The 26,808-nt window shown below is 43.5% G+C and overlaps 1 protein-coding gene across 1 annotated transcript in view; it reads left to right on the plus strand.

The window, feature by feature from the left end:
- Positions 1–23,350, plus strand: part of AK9 (adenylate kinase 9) — a 148,004-nt gene extending 124,654 nt beyond the window's left edge. Inside the window, exons 33-41 of the mRNA XM_075553990.1 lie at positions 4,307–4,508; positions 12,609–12,755; positions 12,871–13,091; positions 15,655–15,851; positions 17,047–17,216; positions 17,440–17,538; positions 20,374–20,476; positions 22,095–22,209; positions 22,940–23,350. Of these exons, the coding sequence (XP_075410105.1) occupies positions 4,307–4,508; positions 12,609–12,755; positions 12,871–13,091; positions 15,655–15,851; positions 17,047–17,216; positions 17,440–17,538; positions 20,374–20,476; positions 22,095–22,209; positions 22,940–23,142 (1,457 nt within the window). The 3' untranslated portion in view covers positions 23,143–23,350. The remainder of the gene's footprint in view (positions 1–4,306; positions 4,509–12,608; positions 12,756–12,870; positions 13,092–15,654; positions 15,852–17,046; positions 17,217–17,439; positions 17,539–20,373; positions 20,477–22,094; positions 22,210–22,939) is intronic.
- The last annotated feature ends 3,458 nt before the right edge of the window (positions 23,351–26,808 follow it).

Raw genomic sequence — 26,808 nt, forward strand, 5'->3', positions numbered from 1 at the left:
GGAATTACTGAAACCCAAATGAAGGCTGAGCATGATAGTGGAACAAGAGGAAAGTAAAAGGAGATAGAGGAAAGAATTAGGAGGCAAAGGCCATTTATAGAGGTCTAAATACAGGCATGTACATGTGTAAATATATTTATATATGAGGATGGAGAAATAGATCTTTGTGCATATATGTATAAGTTTAGAATTAAGGTAGCAGATGGAAATTGGGCCTCTATTCAAGTACTCCCTCAATGCAAGAACACTTTGTTCTATTAAACTGGCATTTCTTGATGCTCACTTTCCCAACATGATTGCTGAAGACAAAGCGGATGCATAAGCAAATGTGATGAAGAAAGCTAATGAGGTCCAGCTGTCAAAAGATATAGTGTCTGGGGTCTTAAAGGCTTGACGATAAACAAGCAGCCATCTAACTGAGAAGAATCAAAGCCCACGTGGAAGAAGCACACCAGCCTGTGTGATCACGAGGTGTCAGGCATCAAAGAACAAAATATCATATAATTGTGAATGAGGGCGAGTGCAGAGTGGGGACCCAAAGCCCATCTGTAGGCAATTGGACATCCCTTACAGAAGGGTCTCAGGGAGGAAACTAGCCAGTCAGGGTGCGGTACAGCAATGATGAAACATACAACTTTCCTCTAGTTCTTTAATGCTTCCTCCCACCCACTATCATGATCCCAATTCTACCTTACATATCCGTCTAGACCAGAGGATGTACACTGGTACGGATAAGAACTGGAAACACAGGAATCCAGGACAGATAAACCCCTCAGAACCAATAATGAGAGTAATGATACCAGGAGGGTAAGAGAAAGGTAGGGTAAAAGGGGTAACCGTAACCGATCACAAGGATCTACATATAGCTCCCTCCCTGGGGGTTGTACAACAGAAAATGGGTGATGGGAGACATCGGACAGAGTAATACATGACAAAATAATATTTTATAAATTATCAAAGGTTCGTGAGGGAAAGAGGGGAGGGAGGGGGGAGAAAAAATGAGGGCTCAAGTAGAAAGCAAATGTTTTGAGAATGATGATGGCAACAAATGTACAAATGTGCTTGACACAATGGATGGATGGATCGTGATAAGGGTTGTACAAGCCCCCAATAAAATGATTTTTTAAAGACAGTAAGCACCCCAATTTATTTTAGGGTGTTTTTTTAAACAAATATTATTGTTACTAAGGAAATGTAATCCCTCTAATCAAAAAGTATAAGAGAATGCAAGTGCATTTTAAAATTCACATAGCCCTGGTCCCAAAATATCATGAAGCTAGAGTAAGAAACTGAAGATTCATGTTACTTATAAATATAGGACCAACTATCTAAATAAAATATTAGAAAACTGACGGCAATATGCTTTTAAGGTAATTACATAGCAAATTGTAGTAAAAGAATTTATTAAAATAGCCAATTATGTTAAGATTAGGGGATAAAAAGTAATTATTAACCATTGCTGGGAAAGGCATTTGATAAACTGAATTCCGATAATGTTTGAATTTGGTATAACTTTAGATTGTGGTATTATTTTAAGCGAATAGTCTTAACAAATCATATTGTAGTATTTAACGATGGCAGAACGACATGAACAGTGTTTGAGAATTCAAGAGAAAGGACATACACAAGGTATTTCTAAAGAAAAAGGAAAAGTACTTAATGACTGGCAAGAAGATGAAGAGAAGTAAGACTGCAATGATTAGCTTGCGACCAGGACTAATAAGGGGAGTTTTGTGTTCCAGCTCTTTAGTCGAGAAGATGAAAAATTTGCTTTGTCCATTTAAAATGTTTAGTGTGACAAAGGGGCCTTAAACCATTGTATTCTAAAGCTCCTCCAAGACAAGGATATTTCCCTCGGAGAACAGAAGGTGGCATTCAAAATAAAATCCCACCCGCAGAGCTAAAGGTGATAATAGAGACAAAGCAATCTGATTCCACATTCTTTGTAGAAATAAGAGGTTGCTTTTTTTATATCACATTTTAAAGGCTTGATTTTTTAGAACTCATCCCCGAGTTGGGGCAGAACTGAGCTTAAGGGCTCTGTGAGTGCCACAGGGGCTAGCCCTCTGGGTGGTCCGCTAGTCCACATTCTCCTTGATGGACGAAATGGACTCCCTCAGGGGTGGCCTCTGCCCGCTCCTGCCTCCAGGCAATGCTGACGAACCAACCAGATGAGCATGGCCATTGCATCGAGCTTCGCTTTAAGAAGGTGGACATCAATGTGGGTCCAGTTTCAGCCAATGGCACATTGTGATCCAGCAGAAATACACCCGTGGTGGCTTCACCAAACAGATATATTCTCCCGCAGAGTTGGAGGCTATGGCCAACTTCAGGGTGCTGGCCCCACAGAAGGGCTCTCTGTGTGTTGATTCTGGAGGGAGGTTATCTCTCTTCCGAGCATCTGCCACGGGGCCTTCTTCAGGTGGCTGGCATCTCTCTTCTCTCATCCTTGCTTCTAGTGCTGATTTTGTTTTCAATTAGTCAGAAGTTGTTATTAGTCCGCACTCTTTCATTAGCCGCCTGTATGACCGAGGGCAAATAACTTTAGCCTTGTGGACCTCAGGCCCCACAGCTGACACCTAAAGGCTTAGGTGGTCTTTAACGTCGCTTTGTAGACACACTCGCTTAGAGCGGCAAAGCACTGCCACTCATAAATTTCTTTCTTTATTTTGTAATAAATCATTTTATTGGGGGCTCTTACAGCTCTTACAACAATCCATACATCAATTATATCAAGCACATTTGTACATTTGCTGACATCATCATTTTCAAAAGATTTGCTTTCTACTTGAGCCCTTGGTACCAGCTCCTCTTTTTTTCCTTCTTTCCCCACCCTCCCACCCTTGTAAACCCTTGATGAATTATAAATTATTATTATTTTCATATCTTACACTGTCTGCTGTCTCTCTTCACCCACTTCTCTACATCTCTTTTGTATCCTGAAAGAGCTTGGCTCAAGATACAGCCTATACTAATTCTGCCTCGTTGACATAAGACAGTTCATTCCTAAGTGGAAAGATAAGCACAGGCACACAGGTTTAGGTTTATGACACATGTGTTGACAATCTATAAAAGGAACCATATACATGGCCTTGGACAGTTATTCCACTTTTGTGAGCTTCCTTTCTCTCTTCTATGAAATAGAAGTATCCATTATAAAATTCCAGTGTCCGTCTGATTAAATTGTTGAAAATACCACATAAGGTGATGAAAGAAGGCCTCATAAATTATGAATCCCTATAAAAATGTCAGTCAGGACTGTAATTTTAGGCTAGCATTGGCCCACTAAGCACAAAGTTGGCAGTTCAAACCCAGCAGCTACTTTGGAGAGGAGCATGAGGCTATCTGTTCCTGTAAAGGTCTACAACACCTTACAAACCCTCCATGGGGCCACTCTGAGCTGGACTAGACTTAAAGGCGGTTGGCTGGCCGTCCTTGGAATTATGTAGGTCTCACAGCCATCTCGGAGCCCTGGCTGCTTACCACAAGATCAGCAAAACCACCAGTCACGCCACAGGAGGAGAAAGACCAGGTTTTCTACTGTAGTAAAGAATTGCCTTCTTGGAAACTCACAGGGGCAGTTGTGCCCTGCCCTGTAGGGCCCCTATGCGTCAGAATTGGCTCAAGGGCAGTGGGGGTGGAATGTGTCTCCTCTGACTGTTTGTCATATTGTGATGGTTTGCGTATTGTTGTGATGCTATGCCACCTGTATTTCAAATGCCAGTAGGTTCATCCATAATGAATACATTTTAAGAGAGTTTCGAGATTAAGACAGATTAGGAAGGAAGGTCTAGCAACCTGCTTCCAAAATTTAGCCAAGGAAAGTCCTATGGGTCACAACAGAATATAATCTACTATCATCCAATAGCTGGCATAAGACAGGTGGTGCTTCATACTATTCTACATGGTCACCGTGAGTCAGCACCAACTCAGTAGCAGCTAATGGCAACTGTACTGTAACCTATGACTGGAGCATCATGCATGTAAATGGACAAACAGATCTGCTCCAGTGAAGCAAGAACACTATATGGCTATTTTAGACACATACCAAACAATTATTAATACCAAAATGCACTTGAATGTTGGCTTTGTCTTGAGAGAGAAAAAAACTTGACTCATTAACTACAAACCTTAGTACTAGCAATGGCTGCCCCGACAGCATTTCTAGTTCAGTACAATATGGCAATTTTTCATTTTCCTGAAGAGCGTGAAACAAGCTTACTGTTGCTGTTAACTAGAGTCTGAAACTAAGGTGAACTGATGAATTTGTGACATGAGAGATTTTCTAAATGTTAATGTTTTTCAGTTGCCAAAAAAATCCAAAGCGAATATGGCTTACGGCGTTTATCAATAGGAGATGTGTTGCGTTTTGTAATAAACAACCAGCCAGGAACAGAGTTGGCACTTATGTTAAATTGGCATCTTCATAAAGGGCTGACGGCGCCTGATGAACTGGCTGCTCAAGCCTTGGAAATATTTTTGATGGACAGCATATGCAACACTGCTGGGTAAGCAAACGGGGGCGAGAGGGAGGAGCTGAATCTTTCAAGAAGTCACTTACACGAGGCAAGGTTTTGGAAACCATGTCATATTGGAAATTTCATGCAAAAAGTTTAAAATTCAAAGATCATTCTAAGCATGTGCAGGTTAGTTCCACGCCCTTAAATTTAGAATACTAAGTTTCTTGCTTTTTTTAAGTTTCTTGCTTTTGAAGGGACTCAGAGATAAGCTACCTAGTAGAATTCCCTTTTCCTCTCAATGTGGATAGAAAACCAAAGCCAGAAAATGTGGTGAAGAAAGGTGATGGTGCCCGGCTGTCAAAAGATACAGTGTCTGGAGTCTTAAAGGCTTGAAGGTAAACAAGCGGCGGTCTAGCTCAGAAGCAACTAAGCCCACATGGAAGAAGCACACCAGCCTGTGTGACCATGAGTGTAGAAGGGATCAGGCATCAAAGAACAACAAATCATATCACTGTAAATGAGGGGGAGTGCAGATTGGGGACCCAAAGCTGAAGGGTCACTGGGAGGAGATGAGCTAGTCGGGGTGCAGTATAGCAACAATGAAACATACAACTTCCCTCTAATTCTTAAATGCTGGCTTCCCCCCTCCCCACCAACTATCATGAGCCCAATTCTACCTTACAAATCCGGCTAGAACAAAGAATGTACATTGGGAGAGATAGGAACCAGAAACTCAGGAAACCCAGGACAGATGATCTCTTCAGGACCAGTGCTGAGAGCGGCGATGCTGGCAGGGTGGAGTAGAAAGGGGGAACCGATTACAAAGATCTACAGGTGACCTCCTCCCTGGGGGACAGACAACAGAAAAGTGGGTGAAAGGAGACGTCAGACAGTGTAAGATATGACAAAATTATAATAATTTATAAATTATCAAGGGTTCATGAGGAGGAGAGGGGAGGAAGGAGAGAAGGGGGAAGTGAGGAGCTAATGCTTATGTGGAGAGTAAATGTTTTGAGAATGATGAGGGCAATGAATGTACAAACGTGCTTTACACAATTGATGTATGTATGGTGATAAGAGTTGTATGAGCCCCTAATAAAACAATTTTTAAAAAAAGAATGGTAAAAAAATTGATGTATGTATGGATTGTGATAAGAGTTGTATGAGACCCCCATAAAATGGTAGAAAGAAAGAAAGAACCTAAAGCCAGGAAAATAGCCCAATTGGTTAGGAATGAAGAAGGGGTGGGGGGAGAGAAAGCTCTCTTGACTGGCTTTGTCATGGAGACATCATCCCTCTGGAGCAAGGTCTTGCAAAAACAGTTCTGTTGTTTTGCCCTGACTAAGGGCCAGTGAGCTGCAGATACAGAGTTTCTTGCCATAGTCTCTGTAACTCCAGGTTGCAGAGCATGCAGATTGGATATATTTCCTCTATTCTTGGTGGATCTGGGTAAGAGAAGTTGGGAGGCGATGCTAACAGGCTTACATAATTTAATTGTGATTGGTTGTAAACAGGGTTCATTGTGATTGTTAAAACTGGGAACTTTTAAATGGGGATTGGTCAATTTTGCCATCCTATTGGGTATAAGATAAGCCATCTCAGAAGAAGGATAAGGGATTTCACTACTCAAGAAAGAAGAGCGGAGTGTGTCCTCTGAACCTCAAAGTCTCTATGTACTGAGTCACCAGGCATCTACCAATCAGTCTTGAGTTAAAGATGTGTGTGTGTGTGTGTGTGTGTGTGTGTTCTCCCGTGTATGCTGGAGTAGAACTGTGCTCCATAGAATTGTCAATGGCTGATCTTCTGGAGGTCAACTGCCATCATTTTCTTCCAGAACATCTCTGGGTAGACTCAAACCATCAACCTTTCAGTCAGCATCCAATTCGCACCTTCCAGGGGCTCCTTGCTGAGTAAGAAAGGGTTTTAAAACACTGGTGTCATCAACCATGACTGTCATCACCCTACATTAGCCTTACTTGACAGATGATCCAGGTGATCCTTTGTAAGACAAAGAAAATAAGCTTTTCTTAATTAAACAATTTCAAATATACATAGTTTCACATGATATGCTACCTAAAATGTTTTCATGTTTCTTTCAGTAGTTGTCAGTCTTCTGCCACTGTGGGCACTTATCAAAGAATCAGCTCTTGTATTTGCTTATCCTTGCTTCAACTTTTCTTCCTGCGGGGTTTATTTCCTCTTTTGAAAAAGTCCATCTGAATTGTGAGGCCATCTCAAGAATATCTCTGACACATTGAGAACTGATGACTGGAGACCAGCTGAGTTGTGGGCAGACGCCAAGCAGTTCCTACAGGAAGAAAGCAAGGGGTCATTCAAAAGGTCATCACAGATCCTTATAGGAAAGCGAGAGAAAGGGGAACTGGATGCCAGAAGAGGCTCGGAGTGCAGAGAAACTAAAAGAAATGATCGCGGGAGAACGGAGCAGATTCAGAGAGCTGCTTGGGAAGACGGCATCGAATGATGTCATGAAATGTGCGAAAGCCTGGAGTTAGCAAATCGAGAAGACTCTCAGACTTCAATTCCACTATCGAAGGGTTCTGTGGGGAAAATGTGAAATAATGCAGGAAGAAAAGATGGAAGCCAGAGTACCGGAAAAAAAGAAAGAAAGAAAACCTGGTTGATATTCAATCATCTTAAGAGCTAAGTAGCATATGATCAAGAAGCTATGGTAACATGGAGAGAAGTCAGAGCAGCATTGACAGCACTGTGAAAATCGAGACTAAGGGAACTGAAAGGCTACCGATTGCAATGTCAAACAAAATGAGGCGCTCACTGGGCTATGCCTGGCCAGCTAACTGGAAGAGAGCCATATTTGTGCTCATTTCAAAGAAAGGTGATCCAACAATGCAGAAATTACCAAACAACATCATTAATAGAACAGAAGATTTTTGCTGGAGATAATCCAAAAACAGTTGCAGTGATCCAGCAAGAGGGAAGAGACAGAAATTCAAGCTAGATTCAAAAAAAGACTTGGAATGTCATTGCTGACATCAGATGCATTTTGTCTGGAAGCAGAAAACGACAAGAAGATGTCTTCTTGTGTTTCATTGGCCGTGCAAAGGCATGTCACTGTCTGGATCATAACAAATTATGGGCAGCAGCGCAAAACTAGGAACTCCTAAACACTTACATGTGCTCATGCAGACTCTGCGCATAGACCAAGAGGAACTTGTTCAAACAAAGCCAGTTCGTGGTTTTAAATCTGAAAAGGTATACGTCAGTGTTGCACCCTTCCACCATACTTATTCACTCTGTCTGCTGATCAAATAGCCTGAGAAGGAGAACTTTATCAAGAATGTACATCCAGGCTGGAGCAAGATCCATTTGTGGCCTATGAGATGCAGATGACACACTTTGTTCGATTAAAGTCAAGAGACATGAAAACACTTATTGATGAAGATAAAGACTACAGCCTGGAGAACGGATTACCTTTCCACTTAAAGAAAACAATTGCACCAATAGACAGTTATCATGCTAAATGGAAAATGATTGACATTTTCAAGGATTTCCTTTTACTGGGATCCACAAGTGAACTGGGGAAGCAGCAGTCCAGATGTCAAACTACGTATTTGCAGTGGGAAATACACTGCCCAAGGGGCTGCAGCAGTGGGCTCCCGTGTGAGAACAATCGTGAGGACAATGCAGGACCGACCGGGCAGTGTTGCATTCTGTTGTCCTGTGAGGCGGCACAGACTCAAGGGCACCCAACAGCAACTACTGCGAACGACCTCTTTAAAATATTACGTGTCAGCACTAAGGAGCACCTGACCCAAGCCATAATATTTTCAGTGACCTCAGGTGTATGAAATCTGGACAAAAAAGAAGGTCAAAGAATAAATGATGCATTTGAATTGTATTGTTGGCAAGGAATAATGACTATGCCATGGATTGTCAGAGCAACAAAGAAAGCTGTCTTGCAGAATCACAGGCAGGATACTTCTTAAAAGTGGGGGTGGTGAGCCTTTGTCTCATGTACTTGGGGCACCTTCATGTACTTTGGACGCCTTATCAGGAAGGACCAGTCCTTGACAAAGGACACCAGGCCTGGAAAAGAACCCAAACCAAATTCACTCTGCCATTGAGGCAGTGCTGTCTCACAGTGCGCCCCTGTGGTTTCCAAGACTGTCGCTATTTATGGGAGTAGAAAGCCCAGCCTTTCTCCCAAAGAACTGCGGGTGGTGCCAAACTCATCACACGAGGACCTGTATTAAAGGGTCTCAGCATTAGGAAGGTTGAGAGCCACCGACTTAACTGATGCCTCTCTGCCACTGATCTGCAATCAAATCCTTGAATAGTTTGGAAGTCACCTAGTGGGGAGAAGAATTTGGAGTGCCATCAATTGTTACCAGAAAGCAGCTTTGGGATTTACGCACACTGAGTTTCCTCCTTCCTGATATTCAGCTTGGCTCATAAGGATGTCAGTGAGGACAGCATCAGCTGAGTCGCAAAGATATGGTTACACCATAATGTTAAGACAGTGCCATCACAAAGGGTCCATCATTGTGGCTCTGCTATGCCAACCCACCCCAAAGGGTCTGTCTCGCCTTCACTGGTCCTCTACGTCACCCAACGCGATGCTCTCCTCCAGCCGCTGATCCGCTGGATGGCATGTCCAAAGCCAGCGCGCTGGACGATGCTCTGTTGCGCTTCATCAGGTGTTCACTGTCTGAGTTTCAGAAGTAGCTCTTTCAGTCTTTTGACTTACTCTGCCTTAATCTGGAAGTTGTCTACTGAAATGAGAGACGAGTGGCATTTTCTATATTACAAAGATCAATATCAACCCCATATGTTCTCTATTAGGCTAGTCTAGCTCATTTACAATCCTCTCTGACAAAAAATTAGAACTGATGCCTGGGCACGCAATGGGAGAGAGTCGAGGAAGGGCATCCTGTGACGTACTCCACACCAAACAGGACTGCTGCTGACCCCTAACCAGCATACGCAGCCAAACTCCAGGTGGTCCTCGCCCGTCTCAGAATGGGCGGTTTGGCTTTGGGGCAGCTCCTCAGAATTTAGTGACAGACCTCCTCTCAGTTTGACAGTCACAGTCCCCTCACCTCTGACTCTCTTCTCAAAGGACATGTTCTGATGGAATAGACCCTGACCAGCTATCGTAGGCTGCTCTCAGCAGCCCCACACCTCCCCGTGCACGCTGCCAGCCCCCGCACAGGGCTTTTACTACAACCGCACGCTTAGAACACATTTGCCCTCATATTTGTTTAGTCTCTTACTAAAAGGTTCGTTGTTGACTAAATGTTATCATAATGTTGTTACTAAAATGTTCTTTCTATAGTCCAAGAAATTCTTTAATTGCTTTATATACCTGCTTTCAAATCTTTAAAAAAGCTCAATCCCTTAAATGTAATTCCTCCTATTTTATTGAAAAATGGAAGCTTTCAAATCTAGGTTTAGCTACCTTTAAAGCAGTGTGTCTCAACCTTCCTCATGATGCGACCCTTTAATACAGTTCCTCGTGTCGTGGTGACCCCCAACCATAAAATTATTTTTGTTGCTACTTCATCACTGCAATTTTGCTATGGTTATGAATCAGGCAACCCCTGTGAAAGGATTTTTTGACTGGCAAAAGGGGTCGCGACCCACAGGTTGAGAATCACTACTCTAAAGCCTACATAGTGTGTGTGTGTGTGTGTGTGTGTGTGTGTGTGTGTGTGTAAGAGAGAGCTTTAAATCAAAGAGCAATTGTATATTGAGAAAACATCCCAGCCCAATCTAGATCAAGTCCATAATTCTGATATTACCCCATATGTCCAATACTAGTCCATAAATCCCTCTTTAGATGTATGTAGAACATGCAATGATCTCGAATGCAGGAAGATCACAGGCCAGTGGGTGGAAAGTCTTGTGGATCCAATAGTGATGGAAGCACCTCCAGGGCTCTCTCTGCCATCAGCGTGGCTCCCTGTGGCTTGTCGACAGGAATGTGAAGCAGAGAGAAAGAGTAGCCTGACTCTTTTGATGACAGAACCAAGCGAGAGGAAGTTCCCAGAATCCTCATGAGAAGACCATGCCACAAGGAGGGATCATCAGGCTGTGACCTGATTGACAGGCTGGACTCCACCCATTTTTCCTCTTCTCAAGTTGACGTGAAATTGTGTCATTACCACAATTTAACACTAGGTTATTAGCTAACATTGTACTTTGGGGCGGGGGGGGGCGGAACAGTTCAGGATAAAGGGACTCAGAGGGGAATACAGCAAGTGCAGTTTTTAGTACTGATCAGAGTCCGCCTCATAATGCTCGTGTGTATACACTCATAGTGGTCAACTTCACACTCACAGATATTTGACAAATGACTTGCAAAGTCCCCAAGTATTTAACTATCGGCTCTCATAAATTGATAATAGCTGAGTTCAGCACAAAAATTTGAGCCGAATTTTGAAAAATCAACCTTCTTCCAATCCTCTTCACGTGAATGTTTATGACAGTACTGTTCACAATAGCAGAAATTGGAAAAACATCTTCAGAATCTAGAGCATTAAAGTATTGCGTACTAAAGCCGCATTCAGATTCTGTAGGGCCTGGTTGGCCCCTTCAGTTGTTTCCAAATTTCTTTTATTTTAAGCAATACTAATACAAACACTCTCATACATGTTTGCCGTCACGCATGTATAAGAATTCATCTTCAGAATATTCAAGTTTAAAAATTACCGCTTCACGGTATATATGTGTTCAACTTTTAAAAATAATTCCAGAGTTCTGCAAAGTGGCTTAACCAAAGCACACATGCAACTACGGCATGAGCGGGTTGACTGCTACATCCTGGCTAAAGCGCTTGTGTTGGGTTCTTCACTGCAGAAGAGTCATGGACTTTTCCTCCAGTATGTCATGCCAGTCATGGCCACCACAAGCAATGTTCCGCTCCCCTGATAGCTGTCAATGCCCTAAAGCAAGCCATCTTTGTGCTTCCTGCTTCACTTAGAGTTTGGCTCCAGAATTTCCTAACACTATTGGAAGCTCATCAATACATTATTTTATTTTTTTAATCATTTTATTGGGGCTCATACAACTCTGATCACAATCCATACATACATCCATGTGTCAAGCACATTTGTACATTTGTTGCCATCATCATTCTCAAGACATTTTCTTTCTACTTGAGCCCTTGGTATCAGCTCCTCATTGTCCCCCTCCCTCCCCAACCCACCCTCCTTCATGAGCCCTTGGTCATTTATAAATTATTACTATTTTTCATGTCTTACACTGTCCGATGTCTCCCTTCACCCACTCTTCTGTTGTCTGTCCCCCAGGGAGGGGGTTATATGTAGATCATTGTGATCAGTTCCCCCTTTATCTCCCCACCTTGTCCCTACTGACCTGGTATTACTACTCTCGCTTTCAGTCCTGAGGGGGTTATCTGTCCTGGATTCCCTGTGTTTCCAGTTCTTATCTGTATTACTGTACATCCTCTGATCTAGCCGGATTTATAAGATAGAATTGGGATCATGATAGTCAGTGGGGTGGGGTTGGTGGGGAGAGAGGAAGCATTAAATAACTACACTGCACCCTTACTGGCTCATCTCCTCCCCTAGACCCTTCTGTAAGGGGATGTCCAGTTGCCTACAGATGGGCTTTGGGTCTCCACTTTGTACTCCCCCTCATTCACAATGATCTGATTCTTTTTGTCCTTTGATGCCTGATACCTGATCCCTTTGACACCTCATGATCGCACAGGCTGGAGTGCTTCTTCCATGTGGGCTTTGTTGCTTCTCAGCTAGATGGCCACTTGTTTATCTTTAAAAGCCTACATTCTTTCTACTATTTTATGCTTGGAATAATAGCACCAGTTGAATGTTTATGGCATTATGTATATGTGTTCTATTTCTCAATTTGTGCCCAAACCTAAGTGCCTGGTCTAAGTGTTCGAATTCAGAGCTCGTTCCTATCCCCGTTATTGAGCAGTTCTATATGTATGCTGCTCACCTCCTGATTCTTGGGCTGACGAAGGATGAAGAGTTGATAAGGGTGAGAGGCAAAGAAAAGAGAGTGAATTAAGTAAGGAAAGGGCATGAGGCTGCTCAGAAAGAAAGAGACTCTTTCTGGGAGGCAGAAGGAGAGATGGGAACAGAAAGAAATCTCAAATTCTCGTGTCATGTGTTTCTTCGTTAGTGTGGTCATTGATGGCTACCCTGTATCTAAAAATCAAGTGAGTGCCTTGGAAGCCAGGACAATCATCCCCATGATCATCTTTGAGTTAGATGTGCCCTCCAAGGAGATTTTCAAAAGATTGATCCTGGAAAAAAAAGAGCAACAGAGGTAATGCCCATGACAGAAGCCATGATAAAGAAATTAGCTCTAATCATCAGAATCGGGGCGGTGGGGGTGGATTTTTTCAATAGTGTTTTCCATGTGTTCCCTGTTTCTCTCTTAGCTTTCTGTATCCACTGCACAATAGTGCACAGATTACAGCTGTCAAGAACTCAAAGTACCGAAAAGTTATTGATGACATTAGACGTTATTATCAAGAACAACACCAAAACTGGTATGTGATTGATGGACTTCACAGCAAATGGTGGGTATGGAATGAAGTCATTAAGAAGATCCAAATGGTGAATTCATGTATCCAGACATACCTAGAAAGAATCAAACTAGGTAAGAAATAGAAATAAAATACGCATTCAAATTCTATAAATACTTGACTCATGAGTCTATCATTCTTTCCACTTGAACATCTGCGGCCACAAACGTAATCAGTACTTTAAATATGTCTGAAAACCAAACCAGTTGCTGCTCGGTTCATTCCAACGCTCATGGAAGTGCCATGTGTGTCACAGGGTTTCCCATGGCTGGTTTTCCAGAGTAGATCACCTAGTCGCTCTTCCAACATGCCTCCAGGTGAACTTGAACCTTCCACCTTTCTGTTAGCAGCGGCACCCCAAAACCCACAACAAGGTGGTTCAATTACAGTGACTCTCCAGGACAGAGTAGAATTGCTCCTTAAGGGTTTCTGTGGGTGAACAACTAAATGTGGTGAGGAAAGCTGATGGTGCCCGGCTATCAAAAGAGATAGCGTCTGGGGTCTTAAAGGCTTGAAGGTAAACAAGCAGCCATCTGACTCAGAAGCAATAAAGCCCACATGGAAGAAGACACCAGCCTATATGACCACGAGATGCTGAAGAGATCAGTTATCAGGCAACAAAGAACAAAAAAATTGTATCATTTTGCGCTCACCTCCCTGATATGATCACTGAAGACAAATGGGTGCATAAGCAAATGTGGCAAAGAAAGCTGATGGTGCCTGGCTATCAAAAGATATAGCATCTGGGGTCTTAAAGGCTTGAAGGTAAACAAGTGGCCATGTAGCTCAGAAGCAACAAAGCCCACATGGAAGAAGCACACCAGCCTGTGCGATCACAAGATGTCAAGGGATCAGGTATCAGGCATCATCAGAACAAAAATCTTATCATAGTGAATGAGGGGGGAAGTGCAGAGTGAAGACCCAAAGCCCATTTGTAGGCCACTGGACATCCCCTTACAGAAGAGTCTTGGGGAGGAGATGAGACAGTCAGGGTGCGATGTAGCAACGATGAAAAATACAACTTTCCTCGAGTTCCTAAATGCTTCCTGTCCCACCTCCCACTGTCATGATCGAATCCTACCTTGCAAGCCTGAGTAGACCAGAGGATGTACACTGGCACAGATGGGAATTGGAAACACAGGGAAGCCAAGGCGGATGATCCCCTCAGGACCAGTGGTGTGAGTGGCGATACTGGGAGGGTATAGGGAGGGTGAAATGGAAAGGGGGAACCTATTTCAAGGATCTACATGTGACCTCCTCCCTGGGGGACAGACAACAGAAAAGTGGGGGAAGGGAGACGTGGGACAGAGCAAGATATGACAAAATAATAATTTATAAATTATCAGGGGTTCATGAGGGGGGAGTGGAGAAGGGGCGGGGGGAATGAGGACCTGATGCCAGGAGCTTAAGTGGAGAGCAAATGTTTTAAGAATGATGAGGGCAATGAATGTACAAATGTGCTTTACACAATTGATGTATGTATGGATTGTGATGGGAGGTGTATAAGTCCCTAATAAAATGATTTTTTAAAAGGGAGATTTCCAAGCGTGTACATTGTTACAGGAGCACACAGTCTCATCTTTCCCCCATGGAGCATCAGATGGGTTTGAACTGCAGGCCTTGTAATTAGCAGTCCACAAGGCCTCCTTTGCACCACCCAGGGATTCCATGTTTAATTTATGACACTGTCCAATTACTGGGAGCATATTTCTTTGTTCTAATTATTGGCTACCACTAAACAAGCCATCAGTGAGTATTGTCTGGAATTTTTTGTGTAACTGAATTTTTAAAAATAATTTTATTGGGGTCTCATACAACTCTTATCACAATCCATTGTGTCAAGCACATTTGTCAATTTGTTGCCCTCATCATTTTCAAAACATTTTCTTTCTACTTGAGCCCTTGGTAGCAGTTCCTCATTTTCTCTCCCTCCCCACCCTTCTTCCCTCAGGAACTCTTGATCATTTATAAATTATCATTATTTTTTCATGTTTTATCCTGTCCGATGTTTCCCTTCAACCACTTTTTTGTTGTCCGTCCCCCAGGGGGGGGGTTATATGTAGGTCCTTGTGATCGGTTCCCCCTTTCTATACCCCACCTTCCCCCTATCCTCCTGGTATGTCTAGTCTCATTATTGGTCCTGAAGGTTTCATCTGTCCTGGATTCCCTGTGTTTCCAGTTCCTGTCTGTACCAGTGTCCATCCTCTGGTCTAGCCGGATTTATAAGGTAGAATTGGGATCATGAGAGTGAGGTGACAGGGAGGAGGAAGCATTAAAGAATTAGAGGAAAGTTGTATGTTTCATGGTTGCTACACTGCATCCTCACTGGCTCGTCTCCTCTCCTAGACCCTTCTGTAAGGGGATGTCCAGTTGCCTACAGATGGGGTTTGGGGTCTCTACTCCCCACTCCCCCTCATTTATAATGATATGATTTTTTTGTTCTTTGATGCCTGTTACCTGATCCTATCTACACCTCATGGTCGCACAGGCTGGTGTGTTTCTTCCATGTGGGCTTTGTTGCTTCTCAGCTAGATGGCCAACTGAATTGTTTTAAGTTTTCTAAAATCATCGTGTTTTCTACCCAAGAGAAACGTGTGCACTGTATATAAGTAACAATAGTTCATTTCTTAAACACAGGAAAAGCTGCCTGCATTGACAAGTTATGCATCACACCTCAAGAGCTGACGTCTCGCCTGGGAGTTTTCGGCCAGTTCTGTCCTGTCAGTTTGGCAGAATCCTATGAATTGTTTGATTGCTCTGAAACTAATTCATTGGAATTTGCAGCAGAGTTCAGGGGACACTATTATAAAATGTCTTCTCGGGAAAAATTTAATGTAAGGACCGAAGCTGTCTTATCTTGGAATTTATCAAATAGGACCAGGAACCCCATTATGAGAACCCTGGGGGCCCTGGGGCCAGTGAAGCAACTCAGAGATTGTCCATGAGACATATTTTTGTCACAAAGCAGAAGTCCAGGGCCAGTGATTGGCCTGGGGTTCTAACCAGCCTCACAGGGAGTACACACACACACACACACACACACACACACACACACACACACACACCACGCCCTACAGCAGGTAAGCATGGGCATCCAAGGGCTACGTCAGGGAGTCAAAGGCAGTAGAAATGAAGCGAGAGCTGCCATATGTCTGTTTCTTGAACTACAGGCAATTCTCCATTCCTGAGATGTTCTGTGACCCTTATATTCCTGCGTGTGAAAACAAACCCCACATATTTGTTAAGATATTATACTGCACATAATTGATGCTATTAAAAAATGACAGCTGAAAATTATAATGAAAACTAAATATTTTCAAAAAGTATTTATGGCCTGAAACTCTTTCTTCCTCTGAAAAATTAGATTTGTGTGTGTTTCATGATAAACCTAGAACTTTAAACCCAGAGTGACACCAAAACTCATAGATCTGGGCCACCCCGATGGCAGTGGGTTTGGTTTGGTTTGGTTTGGTTTGGTTTGGTTTGGTTTGGAGTCCCAAAAGTCAGAGGAGTTAAATTGGTGCATGACAGGACAAAGGGAGAGAGGCCAGCCCCAGTCTGCGGTGCGTGGTGGGAGCTCAGCAAACATTCTTGGTGTGAACGAATGGCGTTGCGACCAGTGCTGTAAGGAACTGCCAACCAAACCAAGTCACTGCTGTTGTCAGTGATGACTCACAGTGACCCTGTAGGAGCGAAGAGGTCTGCTCCTTTGGCTTTCCAACGCTATAAACCTTTATGGGGTCAGATAGCCTCATCTTCATCATGGCAATGGCTGGTGGTTTCGAACTGTAGACCTTGTAGTTTACAGTCCACCCCATAGCCCACCATGTCCCCAGGGCTCTTTCACTTCCAACCAGGGTGAAGCAATTATGGTGCAGAGAGCATCTCTCTCTCCCTCTCTCTCTCTCAGGATTTGAAGGGTGACCATGCTACTGAAAAGTGAAGAGTGGTTATCGATTCCCAGTGTTGGATTGGTGCCGGATTCCCTGCTTTAAATGGTTTTCCTAATGTAATTCTTTCTTTTCATAGAAATTCCTGGAGAACCCAGAGCTGTATGCGCCTCCCTTAGCTCCCCATCCACTCCCATCTGCCTCCATGATCCCCAGAAGGCTGACGCTGTCCGAGCTGAAGAGTCGATTCCCTAAGTGCGCGGAGCTGCAAGGCTACTGCCCAGTGACCTACCAGGATGGCAAACAAAGGCAAGTCCTCACCCTATGGAAATACGGAGTGGGATCTCTCCTGTCCGCACAAGTGGATCGCCTCACAATTTTAACTTTTGGCTCACAAATTCCCAATTGTTTCATTTGGCGGGGGAAAAGTGGCTCTAGGTCATCCTTAAATTGCATAGGTACAGAAGTAAAACTTTTTTTGTTTACATCTATCAATTATACATTTGATTTTATCTGTGTGTGTGCCTTTCAGATACGAGGCCCTAGTACCGGGCAATCTTGACTATGCTTTAGAATATTGTGATCGCATATATATTTGTGAGACTGAAGAAAAACTCCAAAAATTTTTCAGGTGAGGCCATTCAGTAAGTCCTATTTTTTCATTGGTTTTCTTCTATGCTGCATGCACCATGAACTGAGAGGCTATATCTACCTCTGTCCAGCGAGGAGCCCGGTGGCACAGTAGTTATGGGCTTGGCTGCAAACCAAAAGGTTTGTGGATCAAACCCACCCCCATAGTTTCCTGGGAGAAACACTTGGCGATGTGCTGCCCCAAACAGAAAAAAACAAACCATGAGCAAACTCACTGCCATCAAGTTGATTCCAGAGCAGAACTGCCCCTGTGGGTAAAGCCTAGAAAACCCGATGAGGGAATTCGACTCTGTTATATGGGCTTGCTACGAGTTGGAAGAGACTCCACACACACTAATATCCATACCTATAGATGCCGAAGCACACTCATGGCCCTCCAGTCGATTCCGACTCAGAGTGACCCTCCAGGACGGGGTAGAGCTGCCCCTGTGGGTTCCTGAGACTAAGACTCTTGACAGGAGCAGAAAGCCCCATCCTTCTCCAGTGGTTTCCATATGCTGGCCTTGTTTCAAACCGCAGCCCAACCCGTAACCACTATGCCACCCGGGCTCCACATACAAACGGAGAGAGAAAGCCCATCCCAAATCATCCTGCCTGGGGGTGGGTGCTACTATAGACACTACGCCAGTGGTTCTCAACCTGTGGGGCATGACCCCTTTGGGGGTCAAACAACCCTTTCACATGGGTCGCCCGATTCAGAACAGTAGCAAAATGACAGTTATGAAGTAGCAAGGAAAATAAGGAGGAACTATATTAAAATAAGGAGGAACTGTATTAAAGGGTGGAAGCATGAGGAAGGGGTCACGACCCCTTTGGGGGTCGAACGACCCTTTCACAGGGGTTGCCTAAAACCATTGGAAAACACATATTTCCAATGGTCTTAGGAACTGAGATACCGCTCCTCTGTCTCCAGGTGGGTCCGCCCAGTGTGAAGACTGTCACCCGTGCTACACCATGCTTCACGATAAAATTTCATTTATTTGTCATTAGAAATAAATATTTCACAATATATTATTTTTGAATGAACATATATCCTGCATATCAGATATTTACACGACAATTATAATAGTAGCAAAATTACAATGATGAAGTAGCAACGAAAATAATTTTATGGTTGGGGGGTCACCACAACATGAAGAACTGTATGAAAGGGTCTCGACATGAGGAAGGTTGAGAACCACTGTTCTATACGATAGAGGAAAGTGAGCCGATTTGAGAGCTATTTAATAGAGAGAATCAACAGAGCCAGATGACTAATTTGCACGAGGGACTGAGGGAAAGATAGGAGAGGTCACAGATGAATTCTGGGTTTCTGTGGGTTAGGGTTTTGACTGACACCTGCAAGGTAACAAAGGAACAAACAAACAAACAAAACCCCACATCACTGCCATTGAGTTACTTCTGACTCACAGTGACTCTCTAGGACAGAGCAGGACTGTCCCAGTGGGTCTCCAAGACCCCGCTAATGAGGTGGCCAGAACTGCTTCTCTTTGGTGAGGCATGTCATGGTAGCTGGGATTGAGGATTTCATGGACCATCGGGAGCCCTGGTGGGCAGAGTGGTTTTGAGTTGGGCTGCTAACGGCAAGGTCAGCAGTTTGAAACCACCAGCTGCTCTGTGGGAGACAAAGCTTTCTACTCCTGTAATGGGTAACAGTCTCAGAAACCCAAAGTGGCAGTCCAACTCTGTCCTACAGGGTCACTATGAGTCAGACTCAACTCCATGGCAGTGGAGTTAGTTTTGATGGGGCCCATAGAATGGACATTCCCCTCCTCTGCTGTGGCAGATGGTGAGTGGACTCTATTGAGACAGCCCCTGTGGGTCTCCAAGATTGTGTACATGTAGAAAGCCTCATCTTTGTCCTGTAGCCTGCCCGGTAGGTTCCAACTACTGACCTGGTTAACACCCCAGCTTCTAACCAGCTGGTGGCTCCACAAGGAAGGGATGAGAGGTGAGGAAATGGAAAGATCACCTATAATTCAGACCCGGATACCTATAGTGGCCAGCAGGACATCTGTGGGGAAGTAGTAATGGGGGGGGAGGGGGTTGGGCACTGCAAACTGGAGATCCTCACCCCCTCACTGGCGCAGCTGTTGCCAGACATTTCTGTTCTTTATCAGAAATTGGAAACTCATATTTCTTTATAGAATTTTCTGATTTTTAAGCATTCATGACCAATTCTGCTTGGTGGGTCAATTCACACCTGCAAATGCAATGTCCACCAGAGTTTGCAATCTCTAGTGAAGCTCATGGTTTGAAGAAGTTTAACCATCAAAAGGGAAGAGAAGCTAGTTGCTGGCACTTCCAAAACCAAAACCAAAGTCCACTCCCATCAAGCTGATTCTAACTCGGTGACCCTCCAGGACAGTGTAGCACAGTCCTTGTGGGTTTCCAAGACTGTAACTCTTCATGGGAGCTGAAAGCCTCGTCTTTCTCCCAAAAGCAGGTGGTGGATTTGAGCTGCTGACATTGAGGTTGGCAGCCCAATGTGTAACTCACCGAAGGGGTGTAGACTTTTTTTCACTTGGGGAAGTATCAGCCTGTTTGCAGATGCATGAGAAGGCGCCAAAGAAAATGCGAGAAACAAGAGGGGGTGGAGAAAATCAGTGAAGAGAGGGAGAGTGAGTGAATAGGGTTGGGGGCTCTGGTCAAGCTAGTGACCAGGAATTTCTAGGACCCTCAATCTTCCCACTCGTGTGATTCCCCCCGGGGAGAAAACAAGGTAATGGACATTGTCTTTTAATTGTCTCCTCTGTTATATCCACCTAAAGAAGCAAGCCTGTGAACATGCACCTAACAGGCTTTGTGTTCTCAGGTCACCACTGAAATATTGGGATCAGAAACTTCCAAACAAACTTCCCCCGTTAAAGGAGCCCATCTTCCTTACTAGTCTTCCTTTACCTGGATACCTGGAACAGGTGCGGTTGCATGATTTCCTTTCTTCTTTTTCTGTATATGTTAATATTACTATGTAAATTAATGCTATATATATAGTAGAAGAACACATGTCTCTTCTTTAGCCTTTATTTTTATATCAGCAACAGTAAAAGTCAAAGCAGAGTGGTCTAATTTTAAGCCACAAATTCACTCTTTACCTATTTTGGCTTTCTTTCTAATAAAATGTCAAAGTCCCAGCATGCCTGGCTAATGCTCACAAACCTGTACTAAGCAAAGCAAGAGCAGGTCATCCAGAAGTGATTGATGTTTCAGATGTGTGTATAATCTAGTTATTATTCTTTTCACGTTGCTGTCTGTAAAGCTTGCCCTGCTGTGAGAGGTGCAGACTCGGGCTTTAAGAGCCTCACGCGCTGTTCAAAAGAGTTGAGCGGCAGTGTGGCCACAACAGGACCACGAGGCCTGTATTTTGCCCTAGACGCAGATGAAGCTGCTTACTCAGGCTACATCCTCCTCATCCAAATGGACTAGCTGCCATCAAATTGATTCTGGCTCATGGAGACCTCATGTGTATTGAAATAGACCTATGGGCCATGGGGTTTCCCTGCCCTCAGGTCAGGGGTGGGGAGCCTTCTTTCTGCCAAGGGCCATTTGTTATTTATAACACCATTCTCGGGCTATACAAAATGATCAGCTTACACACTAGCCTGCTTGATTGGTCAAACATGAATGAATTCACTCCTAGTGTGGTGGTGACTGGAGCAGCCTCTCTTTGGTCAGGCCTGGGATGCTAGCTGGTATGGATGAGTCCCTGGGCCTTCTGTGAGCTGAAGGGCAGGCAGTCCCTATCCTTGGATCAGGTAGAAGTCAGTCACCAGGCCTTTCTTCTGAGGCACCTCTGTCAGAGTGGAATTGACCCTCCAACTTTTCAGTGAGCAGCCGAGCATAGTTACCTGTTTACACCACCTGGAGACTCGCTCACATCCATATAGCTCCTTGAAAAAAGCTAGACAAGCTGATTGCGAACCATTTTTAAAATAGTAACCATTTTTAAAAGCTATTTGAAAACAAAATTCTACAAAATAGGTGCCTAAGGCACAATTCAAAAGGGTTTCTCATAATTCTTAACCACCACCTGCCACCTAGACATTTATTTAGTCTTCAGTTTGGTTTACATCAAAATGCCAAGTGAGGCTGGCCCAGAGAGGAGTTTTCTCATGGAGGGCATGGTTCAGTGGGAGGGCTCCTGGCGGCCCAGGTTCCTGACAGTAGAAGGCAGTGGGGCCAGTTCTGAGCATGGAAGCAGATATGGGCGAAGGCAACCCCAAACCCAGTTGTTCTGTTTCACTCTGACTTTTCTTCTTGCCATTTCCCCATGGAGAATGTCAAACAGACGAGGAGCGTTGTAGAACGGAGCTGTGTAGCCATCACCCACGGGGCCCAGAGCCCAGGGGTCATTTGCATCTCTCATGCGCTCAGCATGTTGTCTTTCTGCTCCATCAGCCATGGGCTCCTCTGGCTACCCTTGCACCCCTCCCCCAACCCCAGGAGGCTATTTGAGGTGAAGAAGAGCATTGTCTGTGTACCTCGAAACCAAAGACAAGCACAGATGTGATGTAATCTGTCCCCCTGCCCCTGCAGGGTGTTGCCACGTCTCTCATTAAAGCCATGAATGCAGTAGGATGTCTGAAACCCAAATTCCCCTTCGTGAGCATAAGAAGATCTGCGCTGCTGTTTATAGCGCTTCATCTGAAAGGTGTGTTTTGTTTTTGTTTTTAATGATATAACTGCACAGAACTAGTTTCCATTCATTGGAGTACATGTATAAGAAAAATAGGGTTAGCTGGTTGGCGTGGGGGGGTGGGGCCGTGGGGGTGGGAGTGGCAAATATTCTAATGAACATAGCAAAGCTGAGTCTAGTTCTTAGAAGACGGACTATGCGTAATAGCATCAGCTCTCAAAAAGCCATACACTACAATAGCGGTTCTCAACCTGTAGGTCGCGACCCCTTTGGGGGGGTCCAAAGACCCTTTCAGAGGGGTTCCCAATTCATAACAGTAGCAAAATTACAATTATGCAGTGCAACGAAAATCATGTTATGGTTGGGGGGACAGTCACCACCACACAAGGAACTGTATGAAAGGGTCGCGGCATGAGGAAGGTTGAGAGCCGCTGCACGAAAGGAACTAGACTCAGTCTTGGTAGTGCCTCAGTTAAAGCACTGACTGCAAACCGAAAGGCGGGGTGGTTTGAATCCACAGTAGAAAGATGTGACCCTCTACTTTCTCAAAAGAGCGCAGCCTCAGAAACCCAGATGGCGGTTCTGCTCGGCCACACAGGGTTACTCTTTGTCTGGGCTGCCCGGGTGGCACTGGGACTTTGGACAGCGACACAGCTCAGGCATCCGCTGCGCTCCCTTTTCTTTACTGGTTTGCCAGTGTAACCAAAAGGAAAAAACCTTCACTGCACTCTGAACTTTTTGACAGCATTTAATCCGAAAAGTTCTGAATATACCCGAAAAAAATATAAGAAGAAGATGGACCGGTTTGTGGAGCGATGTGAACTCATCACATACCTGGGTGCCAAGATGACCAGAAAATACAAGGAGCCCCAATACAGAGCCATTGACTTTGATCATAAGTTGCAGACCTTTCTCTCGCTCCGAAACATAGACCCATTGAATGGATAGTTCTGGGGGCACTTGGGGCTGAGCCTCAACAGTTACCCAAAGGAAGAGATGAAAATGGCCAGAACCCCTGGCCATCGGCAACATGCTTTTGGATGACTTCTCACCCCAAAGTTCTGCAGCCGGGAAGAAATGGTCTTCTGTAAGCAGAGATTTCTACCTAGCGTGTTCCTTGTTCCCTAGATGTTGATGCTTTTTTAAAAAAAGAAAATAGTTGTTATATTGAGAATTCCATTTAAAATACGTAGGCAATTTTATATAGTAAATTTGTTCGTTTTCCTTTTTAACGTTTTCAGTAGGGAAATCAGTCTCTGTTAAAGAAAGCTTCTCGTTAAGTGCTAGAAAGTTCCAAGAAACAAAATAAGCATTGGAATAAATAAAACAAATTCTGGTTGTACTTTGGACATAAAGACCTGTTTGTAAGCTTTGTGAAATAAGACGCCTTCTCATTTCTCTAAGGTGTCTATAATAAACATGTTGTAACAGAGGGTTGCCCGAGTCTTTTTTTTTTTTTAAGTATTCCCTAAAGCAGGCATTCAAAACCCCCTGAAATTTGAAGAAAGAAAAATCTATATGCTGGATGATGATTTATTAAATTGAATTTGACTGAGATTTTAGACATAAGATATGAAGCAGCAAGGTTGGGTAAGCTTGGGTAAGTATCCCTTTCTCTGAGCCTCAGTTTCCAAATCTCTAAAAGTAGTGATGTAGTTCTTGACCCAGTGGTGTGTCCAGTACCATTGCCATTTTCACTGCCATCAAAGCTCACTTGGAGGAGTGGAGTCCCCAGACGGTGAGACAGAAAGTAATCTAAGTACAATTAATAAAGCGTGGAAGAGTCCCGCCTTTCCTGTCAGCTCCATTGTTTCAAATGGCTACACAGGTCCATTGAGTAGCTACACTATGCCAAACCATTCCTGTTACTGGATTGCACTGTACACAGATTTGGGATTATTTTCTAGAAGTAGACTCTGGGAAATAAAATACTGGGTGACAAAGCAGGAAGATGTTCATGGGCCAAAGTGAGTATTACCCAACTGCCTTCCAAAATAGTTACAGAAATTCATACCGCTTCCAGGCATGCCCAAGAGCACTGGCACTATTACATCTTTACTAGCAACTCGCATTGCTTTGTAGATTTTTTTAAACAGGCAAAAAGCAGACACCTGTTGCCTTACTTTGATTGTAATTTTAATGAATAGTGGGATTGGGTTTATTTTGCAGACATTACACACCAGTCCCACTTCCTTTTCCATGAATTATTTCTTGGTGCCCATTGCTCATGCTCATTGTTTGACATGAATTTTTAAAATTATTTATAAATCATTTTATTGGGGGCTCTTACAGGTCTTATGACAATGCATACATCAATTGTATGAAGCACATTTATACATATGTTGCCATCTCATTTTCAAAATATTTTCTTTCTGTTTAAGCCCTCGATATCAGCTCATTTTTTCCCCTCTTTGTTAGACAGGGGTTCTCTAGAGAGACAAAACCAGATTTCTAATAATTTTATATATATAATTTTATAAAGATAGATAGATATATAAATTTATAATATATATTTATAAAGATAGATAGATATATCACACAAGAAATTAGCTGTTAAATTATATACAGATAGATATATAATACAAAAAATGAAGAGTTAAATTATAAAGCAGTACAAATGGCTCAGTGCAGCTCACTCCCATGAGAGAGCTGTGAGACACTGGCAGTCCTTCAAGTCTTGAGAGCCTTCAGGTAGTCCTCTGTAGAGAGAGAGCTAGGCTATCCCAGCACAGGCAGCAAACAGCAAGGCAGGTCACCAACTGCCAGTTCCCAGCTCAAGAGATGTAAATTCCAATTGTGTGGTCTTAAAGGGACCTCAAATTACAGGGACACAGTCCACAGGAGAGGCGTCCCACAGGTAGTGTAGCTTGCAAATTGAAGCATAGAACAAGCAAGTCAGCCGCACACTAGTCTGATGATCAAAGACCGAGAGACAAGAAAGGTGAGGCTCACTGAGCCATTTATCTCTACGCCCTTCAATCAATCCCACTTGCGTTTATCGGCCAGGCTGGCGCAATAAACTAGCTACCTCAATCCACCCCTTGCCAACCTGGCACCTGTACACAATTCTTTAGCCATATATATTTATATAATTTCCAGACATTGATGAAATCACACTTATCATGAATCATCTATCATACATATAAATGAAACACACTGAGTCCAGTTGTATCTGATATATCATACCTGAACTAAGGAAAGATGCAGTAAGCACATAAAAAGAAAATACATTGACAATTACAAACCTCGCTTTTGCAATTGATCACATGGTCGTAATTGATAGGTAGAACTACCTTCTACTACCTCCCTCCCCCACCCTCCCACCCTTATGGGCCCCAGATAAATTATAAATTATTATTTTCATATCTTACACTGCCCGCATCTCCTTTTGTCCACTTTACTGTTGTCTGTCCCCCTGGGGAGGGAGGGGGCAGTTATACATCACTGTAGTCGGTTCCCCATTTCTTTCCCGCCCCACCCGCAACCGCCTACCCCATACCCTCATGGTATGGCCACTCCCACTGCTGTTCCTAGGGGCTTATCCGTCTTGGACTGCATGTGTCGAGAGCTCACATCTGTACCAGTGCACATGCTCCAGTCTAGCCTGATTCGTAAGGTAAAACTGGGGTCATGGTAATGGGAGGGGGGAGCATTAAAGAACTAGAGGAATGTCGTGTGTTCCATTGGTACTGTGGGTCACCCTGGCTTGATATGAATATTTTAGGTGATATAAACAGCAGCCCTTTTCATTTACTTTAAACATAAGTAAATAAATCCGTTTGAATTAAGTTTTATATAATATAAACAGCAACCCTTGTCCTTTGCAGATGTGAATTAACCCACAGCTTAGAATTGGTCATGAATGCTGAAAAATCAGAAAATTCTATAAAGACATGTGAGGTTCCATTTTCTAGAGAAAAACAGAAATGTCTGGCAAGAGCTGCACCTATTGGTGGGAGGGTGCCCTCCAGTTTGCAGTGGCCCCTCCTTACTGCTTTCCCACAGATGTCCTGCCTCTTTCATAAACTTTAGTCCTCTGGCCTCTTGGCATCTGGGTCTGTTAATACCTGAATTACAGGCAGGCCCTTAATTTCCACACCTCTCATCCCATCCTCATGGGGCCAACCAGTCGCTTACAAGCTGGGCCGCTAACCAGAAGGTCAGTGGTTTGAACCTTTAAAAGTAAGCAAAGCCTACTTGTCTTTATGATTCTGAGTGCTCTTTTACAATTTGAAAGTTCTTCTAACACAGATTTAATACTGTATTATCGTCTGGGTTTTTTTGGGGTGGTTTGGTGGGCTATTTCCTTCTTTGTTCATTTTAGGATATGGTGTGAAGTAGTTTTAAAGAGTCAAAGCATAATAAGTAGTCATTTTAACATTTTGTTCTATTACCTATATGTCCTTTTTATTATCAATCCTTTGTTGATATACCTATATGTCCTTTTTAGTATCAATTATTATTAAAACTTTATTCTAAACTCAGTGGCAAAGGGGAAGGGAGTTCACAAGATCTATTTTATATATGAATGCCTTTGTCTAGCCTTAGATCTTTTGTTATCTTTTGTTTGGGGGCTTGTTTTTGCTTTCACAAGTGAAGGCTAAAAAGAAGTTT

This window comes from Tenrec ecaudatus, chromosome 7, assembly GCF_050624435.1.
Source record: "Tenrec ecaudatus isolate mTenEca1 chromosome 7, mTenEca1.hap1, whole genome shotgun sequence".
Classification (NCBI taxonomy): domain Eukaryota; kingdom Metazoa; phylum Chordata; class Mammalia; order Afrosoricida; family Tenrecidae; genus Tenrec; species Tenrec ecaudatus.